Source organism: Mandrillus leucophaeus, unplaced genomic scaffold (genome assembly GCF_000951045.1).
Source record: "Mandrillus leucophaeus isolate KB7577 unplaced genomic scaffold, Mleu.le_1.0 Scaffold159, whole genome shotgun sequence".
Lineage (NCBI taxonomy): Eukaryota > Metazoa > Chordata > Mammalia > Primates > Cercopithecidae > Mandrillus > Mandrillus leucophaeus.
The window spans coordinates 896520-911677 of record NW_012101576.1 but is presented as its reverse complement, the minus strand read 5'-3'; the positions used below and the strand labels follow the sequence as shown (position 1 = coordinate 911677).

Here is a 15158-nt window from a genome sequence, read left to right as displayed (position 1 = left end):
GAACCCGGGAGGCGGAGCTTGCAGTGAGCCGAGATCGCGCCACTGCACTCCAGCCTGGGCGACAGAGCGAGACTCCGTCTCAAAAAAAAAAAAAAAAAGTTCATAAACACAGCTATCAAAAACCTATCTTTTAAGAATGTAACATTTGGGAAGTTCTCAAAGGGAAATGATGGCTTACAAGATTTGCTTCTTTTTTTGGAGAAATCTACCTTTAATGGCACCAGAAGCTTGAAATCCACATTGTAAACTTTAATCCTGAAAATAGCCGCTTAATTACAAATAAAAAAGATCTTCCCCAGTTTAAGAAATGTTTTTGTTTGTTTTTAGTCTTTCAGTCACTTGATAATACAACTCTAGGCCGCAATCCAGAAAACCAGTCTAATTCAGTCACTTCATAGACAAAAAAACCCCTACGATGTACAGAGGTAAAGTGACTTGCTTGGTCACACAGCTAATTCATCAGAACAAAGAGTGAAACCGAGGCTTTCTGATTCAGCTGTTTCCATACCTGCTAAAAGAACAAGGGGTTCTGCACACATCTTCTGCACTGCTCTGGCAATTTTTCCTAAGCACGTGTTCCCAGATGCTGAGATGACCGTGCAGGTTGTGTGAACCGCATACAACTGGGCTGCAACTAAAGAGATGTCATTCACAGTGGACACCGTAGATCTGTACACATTTTATGAGAATGTTCTGGCTGTTAGCAGCACAATGGGTTGTGCTCATGAAAGCAAGCAATCTTGGAGAGACCCAAGTTGTGATTCACTTCTCAGTCCCAGAGGTCACATGACAAGAAAAAAAAAAAAAACTTTTTATTTTTTAACTCAGACTCCATTCTCCTTTGAATTAATGTTGACATATAAGAGAAAAAGGCAAAACACAAGCAAAGAAACTGAGATATTTATTTAAAAAGGAAATTCCAGGGAAAGTACCCTGCATTACCTTAGGAGCTGCATCCGGCCAAACTACTTATAGCATCAATATCTGCAATCGTATGATCCCTGATGTTTAGAAATCGTGACCCTGAAGCCCTAAATGATCCCCAATCAAAAAGCAGTTAAGTTATATCTAGCCTACTGTGTTAAGAAAGTCTATTTTATCATGGTTTTCAACCAGTATTAAAATAGGAAAAAAAAGGGGTTTTCTGGCTAACCAGAAAACTCTGTTCCCTGAGCATCTCAACAAACTGAGCCTGTGTTATAAAGAGACTGCTCTCTCTAAACAATCAAGTCTAGCATAACTCATCAAGTAGAAACCAAACCAATCACCAACCAAAGGAAAAGATCCACCCCTTCTAACTTAAAACATTAAAGATATTAAATGAGTGATTTTTTTCACTTTTGGAAATAATGTGAAATGTCTGTATTACACATAGTTGCAGACACATTAGAAAAAACAAATTAATGTTTAATTTTCTATGAAATTGCTAGCTGCTCTTTGTTTCAATAAATATGAAAATAATAAATTAAGATTGCTTTAGCACAGGAAGAGATAGATAGATACGTGGTTGAAACAATACAGCAGGATGTTTCAATACTGCTAGACTGTGGGCTTTCATAATCCAGAAGGCTGGATGTTGTAGGGAGCACTTTCAAGTCCATCTACAGAAGGACTCAGGTTCTGCTACCATGGATAAACCTTGTAGTGACTGGTCAGAACTTCTCAATGAACAGCTCAGAATCCTAGGTCTAAGCCAGGCAGCAAACGATGTATTTTGGAAGAGTAGCGGTCAAATTTATCATTCAATGATCTCAACATGTGACTATTCTTGAAAGAAAAAGAAAACGCTGGGCAACAGAAAAAACAGTAATGACAAAACAAAACAGTCTTCTGGCCAGGAGCCCAATTATTTTTCAGACAAAATTTTTAAGAAAACAAAATTTTTCCAGAATATTCCATTACAAAAATCAATGAATAAATGAATTACACTGTAACTTTCATACATATTCCATATGAAAAAGCAAACTGCTTCTGGCAATTTGATTGATCTCTTGAAAGTCTGCCATGCATGCATTCCATGGTTAAAATCGTGTGTAGGCATTGCGCTGCTGCTGCTGCTGTAATGGCTGCTGGGCTTGCTGCTGTTGTAAGCGAATTTGCTGGGAATAAGGGTCTTCCAAGGATTTTACAAATATGGTAGTTCTGGGACCAGTCTTCCATACTATACCATTGGCATCTTTCACAGAAGATTCCACTGTAATGTTGTGTGTTCCAAGGATAGCAAAGTTCAACAGAAATTGAGTACTGAAGTAATCATTATGAGGTTCAACCCTTTGCTCCATCTCATTGGTCATGTTGTCAATGGGTATCTGGAATGAAATAATTGTTAAATAACAACAATGGCTAACATTTATTCAGTACTTACTATGAGTTAGGCCCTGTTCTAAGAGCTTATTTAGACCATGCAGACAATCAAAAAGTAGGTACTGCTATCATCCTTGCTTCACAGATGAGCAGTCTGAGGCAGACAGGTGAAGTAATTTCTCCAAAGTCACATGATTAGTGAATGGAGTAGGAATCTGAACACAGGCAGGCTACCTCCAGGGCCTACACTCTGAACTATTAAGCGATGCTCCTCACTATCCTTGAGTAGAATGAGCTCCCAGGGCTGTTTACAGCCCCTTCACATGCTGGGCTTTCTTCCTTGCTTACTCAACCCCATCTCTAAATCCCTATCTTCCTTGAGACTGTGAAGAGATATTCTGAAGAAATAGGATGAAATCACCTGTTCCAGAGAGTTTAAAATCTAAGAGACTGAAAAAGAACAAAACACTAAGCAAATTTAAGTTAGGTTCCCCCCCATCCAGTTGGTCTGATTTTTATTACTTAATGTAGTGGTTCCTTACTCCTTTAATAAATTAACTGAACAATTTGCACATTGCTCATTTAATAATCAGTATCTTGTTCAGACTGGAAGTACAATATGTTATAAAACACAGATTTACAGGCTCATTCATTTAGCCAGACATTCATGCTTTTGTTCTTCAAAGACCAGAATAAAACCTGCTGACGTACTCTTACCTGTACCCAAGATGAAACATGTCAAGAGATAGATTTCTCCTGAGAATGCAAATAAAGGTGATCTTAACGTGTATTTGACCAGATTGCTCTAGGTTTATGTGTGTGTTTCTGTGGTGTAATTAATTATATAAATGTGCCCTGCAGCTTTGTGTCTCAAGGAGCAGTTATGTCACTTTTCCAGAGACATTTACCTGTAACATTAATGAACTGACCTCACCAACCAATTCAAGGTCTTAGAATTATTTATAGTAAAGGTACTTTTTCCCGTTTAGCCTTTGTATAGTTTTTATTTCCCTAAAGAATATGCCTACCAAAGAACTTCCTTAAAAGGACCAGAAATAGGCCTAGGGAACCTGATCACCCTGAACGGATGGCTGCATTTTAAGCTGCAAACTCACTGTGAATAACACGGCAAAGTAATCATGTTATTACATGGCTTATTATATCAGCTTCCTGACTTTAATCAATGCCTCTTGAGAGGTAAGTCAACAAACAGAAGACCATAGCTTCTAGGTTTAAATGTCATTTTCTTAATAGAAGAAATTATACGCAAGGAACAAAGAGAATCATGGTTACTACTGTTTCAAATTCAAAGTGAAGAGAGAGCTGCAGACAGGGATAAATTGTGTAAATTCTCATTACAAACTTCTGTGACAGCAGATACCCAATTTTAACAGTTGTACTCTAAATATAGTAAATAATTTTTTCATCATTCACAAATTATTGAGTGGCTACATAAGGTACCATGCAGTATGGCATAGAAGTCAAAACAGGAAAAGAGGAGAATGAAGGCTGAGCCATGTCAGAGTGCCAAAGTGAGAGGAACTTGCCATAGTTAAGAAAGTAGTAATGGCTTAAGAAAGTAATAATAGTTTAGAACCAGACCTTCCATTGGCTTTTTAACCTAAAACCACCAAAGATAATAAAATGCTCTCTTTTTATACCTTCACTGATAACCCGCCTTCCACGCTACGCCACAATAAACCTAAACACAGCCAATCTGGGCATCTGAATAACTTTGCTGCTACAACTGTGGACTTGGTCCCTTGCTCCATTTACTGTGGATAAACCACCAAGGAATTGGAAATGAATGTCTAAAGCAAGGAACATTCTTTATTTGGAACACTGGCATTTCATGGGTACAGATTCAGTATCTTAGCTCTGGCTAACAATGTAAGCCTGATTCAGGTTATTACTTACCTATATCCTGAGTTCTCAAGGCAGCAAATCCCTAGGGTTACACTCTTAAAAAAAGATTTTACTTTATCTGACCACTTTATAGAAATGCTATATACTTTTTTTAAATGATAAAATTTACTTAAAATGGAGAAAACTACATAGATGTGTATTATTTTGTGGGGAGGGATTGGGTGGGTTAGGGAGACACTTGTTTTTCAACCTCTGACATTTGAAGGGACCTCTGGATGTGCAAGGGGCCTTTCATTACATTAATTTCCTGGCCTAGCGGGGAGGAGGGAGGAGGTGAGTCTTGCTGATGGGTGAGTTTCTGGGCAGGAACCAGACATGGGAAGGTAAGCCCTTGCTCTTTCTCTTCTGCTTTGGGCACCCGAGTTCTCTGTGCCCTGCCATAAATTTTATAGGGGCAGGCTCCCATATGTACTGACTGAGGCTGGGTGAAAAAATCCAATTCAGGGGTCTACGGTTAGAAAGTCCTTGCTGCCAGGCATCGGAGTTAGGTTTTCCCACAGCTCTAACAGTAACAAAACTCATATTTTGATCTTTGCCTAGATGCTTCGTCCCTATTAACTGGTTCAGGGAGAGAAAAAAGAAGTGTTTATCAACCCCTTCCAGCCCCAATGTGGGCTTTTAATTTATGTCCATCTGATCCCTTTGGAGGTATAACTGCAATCTGTTTAACCATGAAAAACACTGGAAAACTTCCATCAATGAGCTCATATAAAATCTGTATCACAATTCTGCCTCTCTCCTAAATTACCTTGTAGTCTTGTCCGGATTTACTCTGCAGTGTGGAAGAAACATTCAGACAGACAGACTGAATTTTGCGAAAGAGTCCTGGTTTAGATCCGTGCTGAACCACTCCCTCTACCTTTAGCGCCAGCTGCTGGTTATTCTGGACAGCAATGGGCTCTGCAGGGTTCCGGGGCGATGGTGACAGAGCAAGCTGGAATGCCAACACTCAAATAAATGCCAACAACCAAGAGCAAGCTTCCTTCTGACAAACATGTCTGTGCTAATCACTGGTTACAGGTTAACAGAATCGATTGTGCACTCCCCTACCCCCACATGACCTGACTGTGCCGAGAAAAGACAGATGTACCTTTAAAGTGCCTCCTTCTAAACATCACTGTGGTTCTCATCTCAAACCTCAGTTCTACTTGAGGATGATAGAGAACTAGAGAAAGCAAAGGCACTGTTCTCCCAATTTTTGTGGTGAGGCATTTCTTTGACAATGAACCACTTCTAGTAGGGAAATGCATTATATCAATTTTCATTACCTAAGAGCTGCTGTCTCTTTGGTCTTAGGTAAATTTAAGTAAACTAAATTCAAATGTAAATGAACTTAAAGTTCCAGGATTATCTACACAGCGAAGTCACTGTGCTATAAAAAAGTCAATATCCACAAATGAATCAAATGACATTTTTTACCTCTCATTAGTTTTTCTTCAAAAATGTATTAAAAATCCCAAATACGCATCAATTAAAGAAAGCTCAAGTCTTGCTAAATGAAAAGATGGAAGAAATTTGAGTCTTTCTGATAATGCTGTTGAACTACTGAACTAATCAACCCTGGAGACATCCTACTTTAGGACTTCTTATCTAGATCGTCAGTCTTCCTCATTATTCCAGTCATTTTGAAATGGAATGCTTTGTTATTTGTAATCAAAAGCATCTGCATGGATGTAAAAGTTTACTGAAGACATTAACTAACAGGGATAATCTAGGAAATCTCTTAGAAGTGACAATTTTCTCCCTTTTCCAACAATTTCATTTTTTGAATCAAAAATAGCTTTTGAATTGTGAGTGGCTTAAATATTTCAAAACACTAATTCTACTCACTGGTTAGCCCCTCAAAATATGTTACTGAAAGGCAGAAGTACTTTGGCAGTAGAACTGGTGACACTTTACTGGACCTGATTCATTCTAAGTTGGGTTTGAATAGACTCAGCTCAAGATCCTTGCAGGCTACTGTGATATATCACTAATTTATTCCTGGAGGTAAGAGGCAAACAACAGAGCTCCAGTTACCTAAATGCCTATCTCATAGCATTTGGCACTGACAATTAAAAAGGGAGAGAGTTTAACTCTCAAATCCATTCCTTTCATCCAACCCTTGATAAAGGAGAGAAATGGCTTACAACTAGGTTTTATCAAAACCAAAGGTAGGCCAGGCACGGTGGCTCATGCCTGTAATCCGAGCGCTTTGGGAGGCAGAGGTGGGTGGATCACTTGAGGTCAGGAGTTCCTGACCAGCCTGGCCAACATGGTGCAACCCCATCTTTATCAAAAATACATAAATTAGCTGGGTGTGGTGGCGGATGCCTGTAATCCCAGCTCCTTGAGAGGCTGAGGCAGGAGAATTGCTTGAACCTAGAGGTTGCGGTGAGCCAAGATCACACCACTGTACTCCAGCCCAGGCGACAGGGCGAGCCTCTGTCTCAAAAAACAAAACAAAACAAAAAAACCAATAAACCAAAGGTAACACACTGAAGTGTAGCTATGTCCTACATAATCTTCAGAAGACACCTGGTTTTAAAATCTATATTAACCTTAGTATTCTTCCTGTATTACCTTGATGCTGGTAGACTGTAGTTTCTGGAAAAAATATCTCTGGAAAGAAAGAGGAACTTTCAGCAAAGCAATGATGGCATTGCAGAGGCATGCTGTATGCTGAGGGAAAAAAAGAAACTAAATCAAATAAAAATAAATTTTCAAATTTCATCAACAAGTGGTACATTCAGTATAAAACTACAAATGCCCATATAATTACAAATGTACATACCAATCAAGAACTAGGCATCACATCCAGGAACTGTGCATACATACTAAATCATTCATGTCATCAATCACAATTATAGATTTTTACTTCATTGTGAAGTATATTCAATAAAATGTAAGTGACAGAAATGAGAAAATCCACAGTCCTCAAGGCCAAGCAATAGGAAAATTCCACATTTCTACAGCACTCAGAAATATCAGTATATTATTAAACAAATATATTAGATGCTAAAATACAGAGTAACTATCACATGGCAAAGTATGATAAACAGTATGGTAAAGAAGCCCGAGCATTTTGCAGGACCTTGGCTTTGAGCTGGCTCATTCTTTCATTAGGTGGCTTCTTTGTCTCTATGGCCACCGGTCCTCAGAGTAAGCAATGGTGGAAACTTAGTCGAATTCAGATGAAAGAGGACTATATAGTCGGAGAATCCTGAAACTCTAACAAAATACCTTATTTCTCAAATCTGCTTCACACATTTAACTGAGTTTTGAAAATCCCAGCATGACTGCAGAGGTACAGAAACACTGCAGAGAATATTTTGAGCCTTAATGAAAGTGGTCATAAAATCAGAATTTAAGAGTTCAACGATATTTTAAAGATTACCCAGTCTAATCTTCAATTTTGCTGATGACACAGGTCACACAGATAGGTAATAGAACAAGCTGGGACTAGAATCTAGGTTGCCTGACTCTTCAGTGATTTTCTTCTGTATCACCAATGATTTGCCAACTTAATAGAAGAAAACTGAAAGTATCATAAGAACACCTTCAACTTTAGGTGAACCAGAACCATTCCTACTTGGTCTACTATCCCTTCCTCAGTCTACTCCGGTCTCAGTGGCCTCCTAAGGCACAACAGTGAGGCAGCACTCCTTTCGCGGGGGCACTAGCTGCGGGGGGTCTGTTCCTGCAGACCCGATTCAGCAACGGATGAATAAAGTACACTGACACCCAGATATTCTGCTCTGCCAGTCCAGCTGAGGGTCCCAGCTGCTTACAGGCTCCTGCTGAGTCCTGTTAACAGTTGTGACTGGTCCCTGGTCAGCTAGTCAGACTCGCATTTATTCAGTAAGATTAATTAACAAAAGCTTGAGTCAACACCATTAGAGGGAAATTGACATTGTGGACTTCTGAGTAAAAGGCACTTAAGCACCCATGTTACATCAAAGGTTAGTCTTTACATGAGTAAACAAGCTAGCTAGGTAAACTACTCTGCCTTTCTTTATTACTATTTTAATTTGTTTAACTAAAGGTAAAGGGATCAGGTCGCCTTCAGTCAGATCTATTACTGAAGTCATACAAACTTCTCAGCCTTCCAAGAAGATTTGTGTCTATTTCTATAACTATCTCTAATATTTTTCCCACCAACCTGATTGAAACCCAACACCACAGGTTGAAAACTGCTGCATGCACCATGTGGTATGCTGTCTGTCCCTCTAAGCTCCTGCTTTCAAACAGAATGTCACCTAGTTGCTCATGCTGTAAATATTTTTTTTTTCTTTTTTTAAGTTGGGTGTTAAGGCTAAAAGCCAGAAAAATCCATTCCTTATTGGGTTCAGGCAGTTGAACATTTTGTGCCCAATAGGCTCATAGTACAAATGCCAGGTCTATTACCTGAGATAATTACAACACAGATTTAAAGACACTGGTTCTATTTTTTCAGATTCAACTGTCAAAATAGCATTAATCAGCTTCCTGCAACAAGTAATTTGGAAAGTATTTGCAGGGACATCCACCTTTGGTGGACCTCTGATGCCACACTAGTGTTTAAGGAGAGAAACATCTTTGAAGGGTGGACTCAGAGGACCACAAGGGACTTCAGGCTGTTTTCTGGCAGAAAGTCACCATTTTGCCTTTTAAAAGAATGGTGCAGATTTTGCAATACCCCCTTGGAAAAGTGTGGAGTGCCTCTGAGGTCAACAGCCCCTTGGGTATTGACCTCCATAGGTATATTAGCAGACCACTATTAAGATGTCTGGAGATGTAAATTACATATCATAATCAGAAAGACGTTAATTTTTTTTTTTTTGCTTTTTGGTTTTTTTGAGATGGAGTCTCGCTCTGTTACCCAGGCTGGAATGCAGTGGTGCGATCTTGGCTCACTGCAAGCTCTGCCTCCTGGGTTCATGCCATTCTCCTGCATCAGCCTCCCAAGTAGCTGGGATTACAGGCACGTGCCACCATGCCCGGCTAACTTTTGTATTTTTAGTAGAGACAGGGTTTCACCATGTTGGTCAGGCTGATCTCAAACTCCTGACCTCGTGATCCACCCGCATTGGCCTCCCAAAGTGCTGGGATTGCGGGCAGGAGGCACCGTGCCTGGCCAACGCTCTCTTAATTGTCAATCCAATGGATACTTCTCAGTCTTTGTATTTTCTGACATTTCTGTGGCACCTGATAATGCTTTTCCTTCCATGAAATTCCACCTAATAGTCCATACCCTTATTTCTGATTGACTTTAAGACCTTCTATGTGCAGATGACCTTATATGTATCCCAGCTCATCTTTCTTCCAACTCCAACGTATTTACTATCCAACTGCCTAAAGACAACAACGTGTTTGAAAATAAAACCTTCATCTTCTATCACCTCTCTATATTCTATCAGTAAAGGATCAATCAGTTGTGTAACTGATCACTGAAGCTGGAAATCTGGAAGGCATGCCTCCATCATCTCATGTCTAGTTTAAAAAAAAAAAAAAAGGGCCGGGTGTGGTGACTCACGCCTGTAATCCCAGCACTTTGGGAGGCCAAGGCGGGCGGATCACGAGGTCAGGAGATTGAGACCATCCTGGCGAACACGATGAAACCCCGTCTCTACTAAAAACACACAAAAAATTAGCCGGGCGTGGTGGCAGGCGCCTGTAGTCCCAGCTACTGGGGAGGCTAAGGCAGGAGAATGGTGTGAACCCGGGAGGCGGCGGAGCTTGTAGTGAGCGGAGATCGTGCCACTGCAATCCAGCCTGGGCGACAGAGCGAGACGCCGTCTCAAAAAAAAAAAAACAAAAAACAAAAAAAACACACTCAGCGTTGAAAATATTTTCACTAAGTATCTCTCATATATATCTGTTTTTCTCATTCCTACTGACATTTTAGTAATTTGTTCCTTACTTTGGATTACTGAAAAAGCCTTGTAGTCATTCTTCTTTCCTCTAATTTCACACCCTACCAGCCATTTCCTGTTTTGCTTCTATATGATAATATACAATCTATATTAAGCACTTCTCTCTCCCACCCATTTACAATTTCTAAGAAGCCCCCCAGTGCCTAAGGACAAAGTCCAAACTCCTTAATACTGTGTTCAAAGCCTTCTGTCACCTGGCCGCTGGCTACCTCTCTGATTTCATCTCTCTAATCCCTAGCCTGTACGTTACATTGCAGTAATAACAAACTGTTCCTAGAAGACACCATGCTATTTCATGCCTCTGCTTTTGAACATGTTTTCTGCCTGAGATTCCCAACCCCTTCTTATCTGCCTGGAAAACTCATATACAAATACATCTTCCCTCTCAACTGCACCACCAATCCATTTTCCCTATCTTTTGATGTGAACTACTCTTTTTTGTTCTACATCTCTACATTGTGCAGAATTCTATTAATGCACATACACTGTATTGTGTGTATTTGTTATAAAATCTTTCTTTCAGCTGGGTGCGATGGCTCACACCTGTAACCCCAGCACTTTGGGAGGCTGAGGCGGGTGGATCACGAGGTCAGGAGATCGAGACCACCCTGGCTAACATGGTGAAACCCTGTCTCTACTAAAAATACAAAAAATTAGCTGGGCATGGTGGCGGGCACCTGTGGTCCCAGCTATTCGGGAGACTGAGGCAGGAGAATGGCGTGAACCCAGGAGGCAGAGCTTGCAGTGAGCCGAGATCGCGCCACTGCACTCCAGCCTGGGCGACAGAGCGAGACTCTGTCTCAAAAAAAAAAAAAAAATCTTTCTTTCTTAAGACTATGGACAACTTGAGGGAAGATCCCATGTCTGTCATTTTTCTATCCCTAGGATCCCAAAAGTACTTGTTGAACTGAATCTGGAGGCTCAGACAGTAACAAATCTATAAAATACAATTTGAAAATACAGAAAAAGAGAATTTATTTATTTATTTATTTGAGATGAAGTTTCACTCTTGTCGCCCAGGTTGGAGTGCAATGGCGTGATCTCGACTCACAGCAACCTCCACCTCCCGGGTTCAAGCAATTCTCCTGCCTCAGCCTCCCAGGTAGCTGGGATTACAGGCGCTTGCCATCATGCCCTGCTAATTTTTGTAGTTTTAGTACAGATGGGGTCTTACCATGTTGGGCAGGCTGGTCTTGAACTCCTGACCTCAGGTGATCCGCCCACCTTGGCCTCCCAAAGTGCTGAGATTACAGGCATGAGCCACCATGCCCGACTGGGAAATGTTTTATTAACCACTCCTTATATGACAGCACTGTGCTAGGCAATGAGCATTATTTCATTTAAACCTCACAGTAATCCTATGACGCAGGCATGTTTTCTACTTCATATAAAAGGATGTTAAGTAATGTGACTAAAGTCACAGAACTGCTGAGCGGCAATGCCAGAATTTGAACCTAGTTCTGAATGAGCATAGGGCCCTTTTCTCTGTACTGTCTTCTGCTGGGCAGAAAATTCCCATTCCATTATATTCAATTCCATCAAAACCAAGTTTCTGTTTATCATCTATTTCATTTTTTAGGATGGAGCTTAGAGGAATATGAAAATAACCACTGTCTCACACAGATGTGTGTATTTCTTTCAAAGATTGTCTTTACACTCTCTCTTAGCAAACAATGTCACTGTCAAACAGTTGTCAATTCGGTTCAGTAAATACTATTGACAATTTTACATGGAAAGCAGTATGTCAAGGGAATTGCCCCTCTTTAGATCTAACCTAACTCTTTACTGACACATCCTATTTATTCTAAAATACTTGATAAAGCAAGAAAGTACAGAATGAGAACAGAAGCAGAAGAGAAACTCTCCAAGGGGTAAAGTTCAAAGGCTGGGAATTGTGGACTGAATGTTTGTGTTCCCCTAAATTCGTATGTGAAAGCTGTAACCCCCAAGGTCATGGCATTTGGAGGTGGGCCCCCATGATGGGATGAGTGTTCCTCTGTTCTTTTTCTTTTTTTTGAGACACAGTCCTCGCTCTGTTGTCCGGGCTGGAGTGCAGTGGCATGATCTCGGTTCACTGCAACCTCTGACACCCGATTCAAATGATTTTCCTGCCTTAGCCGCCTGAGTAGCTGGGATTACAGGTATGCGCCACCATGCCCAGCTAATTTTTGCATTTTTAGTAGACACAGGGTTTCACCATGTTAGTTACGCTGGTCTCAAACTCCCGACCTCGTGATCTGCCCACCTCGCCCTCCAAAGTGCTGGGATTACAGGCGTGAGCCACTGCACCCAGCTGGGATGAGTGTTCTCCCAGAAGAGGAAGAGTGACCCGAGCTCTCGATCTCTCCCTACCATGTGAAGACACAGTGAGAAGGTGGCTGCCACCAGGGCCAGGAAGAAAGCCCTCACCAGGAACCGAATCTGCCGGCACCTTGATCCTGGACTTCCCTGACTCCAGAACTGTGAGAAATAAATGTCTGTTGTTTAAGGCACCAAGCCTATGGCATTTGTTATAAAACCTGAGCAGAGTCACTAGGGAATGGTCGGACAGGGAGGAGAAAATTTGGGTGAGAATGTGTCACCCTGTCCTATGACTGGTAAATCAGGGGAGAAGATTTAATAAAGGGTGAGCACTCTGAGAATTTCTTAGGAAGTGCCAAAGGCAGCAGAAATTCAGCAGGCTAAAGGCTGAAGAGTGTACTGAAAGACATTACTGTCATCACCTGGTAGGAAATGATTCATTGCCAGTCAGACAACAAGCCCAGTTCTTCCTGTTTCAATTGGCCAGTGGTTCTCCCAACCATGGCAGCATGACAGAATCACCTGACTGCATGTAAAACTACTAATGCCTGGGCCCCAATTCCAGAAATTCAGAGTTAACTGGTCAGGGGTGAGGCCTGTATATTCATGTATTCTTTATAAAAAGCCCTCAAATGATTCTAATGTGTAGCCTGGGTTGAGAATTATTGTACTTCAGTTAAATTGTTAAAAAAAGAAAAAAGTTTTATTTGTATTCTGTAGCAGCTAGAGATGTGGTAAGTGCTTTCATGGATGATCTCATTTACTCCCCACTACAATGCTGTGATGTCGGTATTAACCCTGTTTTATAGATAAGGAAACAGGCACAGAAAGGTTAATTTGTTGAACTCACAGAGTTAGTAAGCGCCATAGATATATGAAAACCCACATCCATACAATAAAAGCTCAATAAAACAAATGCCACTTGCCATATAAGAAACAGGGGTATACTTCCGATTGAGTGATTCTACCTCCTCCAAGACATGATTATATACAGACATCATTCTTCTTTCATATTCACTATCAGCATGGGCTGTTCCAGTAGATCCATATTCCTGGAAACTGAAGTAAAGGTCAATATTCATTAATCCATCAAAATAGCATGGCTATTTAATACCTACATGTATCAGGTACTTTCAAATATTTTCATTTAATTTTTAAAATCATGAAGTTATTTCCATTTATAAGTGAGAAAATTGAGGCTAGGAGAGGGTAAGTAGTTTGCCTACAGTCATACAGCTAGTAAATGGCAAACCAGAATTCAAACTCAGGTCTGACTTCAAGTTATGTAATTCTTAATCTCTTTGGTTGCCAGGAAATATGACAGTGTTTTACTGCCATAGGTGAAAGAGACATAAAGACATCTGAAAAGGGGACTATCAATAAAGCCAGCAGATAGGTGCCAAACTATCAATAAAGATATACAATAACAGGTTAGATACATAAATAACAGGTTAGAACATGGAGGAATGTCACAGAAGAAAATAGTCTTGAACATATCAGTAGGTGAGTAAGACAGGTAAACTCTGGAGAGATGGAAAGTACAGGACATTCATGGCTAGAGATATGGCATGAATCTAAAGCATGGAGATGAAACGCACAGGCATGTTCAGAAGACAGTTTGTATACACAGCATGGCGGAATAAGTTTAACCTAGATTTCTTCCTTTTTCTTCTACTGCTTCGAACCCCTGCAAATTTCTGAAAATATTTCTAAGTGAAAAAAGGCATTTCTAACTAAACTTTTAAAAATACAATGTAGGTAATTTAAATATGCTGGGCATAACACTACTCTTATTATTCCCTACTATCATTTTAATGCCTACTATGTAGAAGGCATTTCAGCCAGCTATTTTATATATATTAGTTCATTTAATCTTCACAACTACTCTGGGAAACAGGCCTCATTATCTACCTATAGTTTATGCATACATGACTCACTGGGATGATATACATTCACAGAGCTAGGAGTGACTGGTAAGGGATTCATGTTCACATTTGCTGGGCTCCAAAGCTCTGTTTCCTGCTCTTTACTATATCTTAAGTTCTATTAAGAACCGAAGCTCATTTGTATGATGGACTTTAAGGACAACTAAACTACATAAAAGACTTCCATTTTTTTGCTAACAAAACAATTCCATTTCTGGCGGTAGGCAACCGCAGATTTGCTTTTTGTCTCTGTAAATGAGATTTGTTTCCTAATAGTTCATATAAATAGAGCCATACAATACATACTCTTTTGTGTATGGTGTGGGGTAAGGAAGATTATTTTTTCCCTTTTATATATTTAGTTGTTCTAGCACAATCTGTTGAAAAGACTATTCTTTTCCCATACAATTATCTTGGCATCTTTGACAAAAATCAAGTGACTACGTGAGTATCTATTTCCGGACTCTCCGTCCTACCCTTAAGCCATCATCACACTGTCTTAATTACTGTAGTTTTATATTAAGTCTTGAAACCAGTAGTTAAGTCTTCCCACTTTAGTTTTTCTCATTTATTTTGCAATATGGTGAAGTACTTAAATTGATTTTCTAATGTTAACCCAACCTTGCATTCCTGGGATAAACCCTATTTAGTCTTAATGTATTATATTTACATATATTGTTGGACTGAACTTTTGTTAAAAATTTTTGTCTATGCTAATGAAGAGTATTTAAATTTGTCCTATTCATCTAAGCAAATTTCTTTGCACAAAGTTATTCTTTCCTTATTATGCTTTTAATATCTGTTAAGA

The 15158-nt window shown here is 40.0% G+C and overlaps 1 protein-coding gene across 4 annotated transcripts in view; it reads right to left on the bottom strand.

The window, feature by feature from the left end:
- Positions 1 to 1915: 1915 nt before the first annotated feature.
- INTS7 (integrator complex subunit 7) overlaps positions 1916 to 15158 on the bottom strand; it is a 112661-nt gene continuing 99418 nt past the window's right edge. Inside the window, exons 17-20 of one of the 4 annotated variants that reach the window (XM_011975781.1) lie at positions 13352 to 13484; positions 6793 to 6891; positions 4979 to 5164; positions 1916 to 2309 (exon numbers count right to left, since the gene is read on the bottom strand). In XM_011975781.1, the coding sequence (XP_011831171.1) occupies positions 2022 to 2309; positions 4979 to 5164; positions 6793 to 6891; positions 13352 to 13484 (706 nt within the window). In that variant the 3' untranslated portion in view covers positions 1916 to 2021. The remainder of the gene's footprint in view (positions 2310 to 4978; positions 5165 to 6792; positions 6892 to 13351; positions 13485 to 15158) is intronic. The other 3 variants (XM_011975783.1, XM_011975782.1, XM_011975784.1) reach the window with 3 other exon arrangements.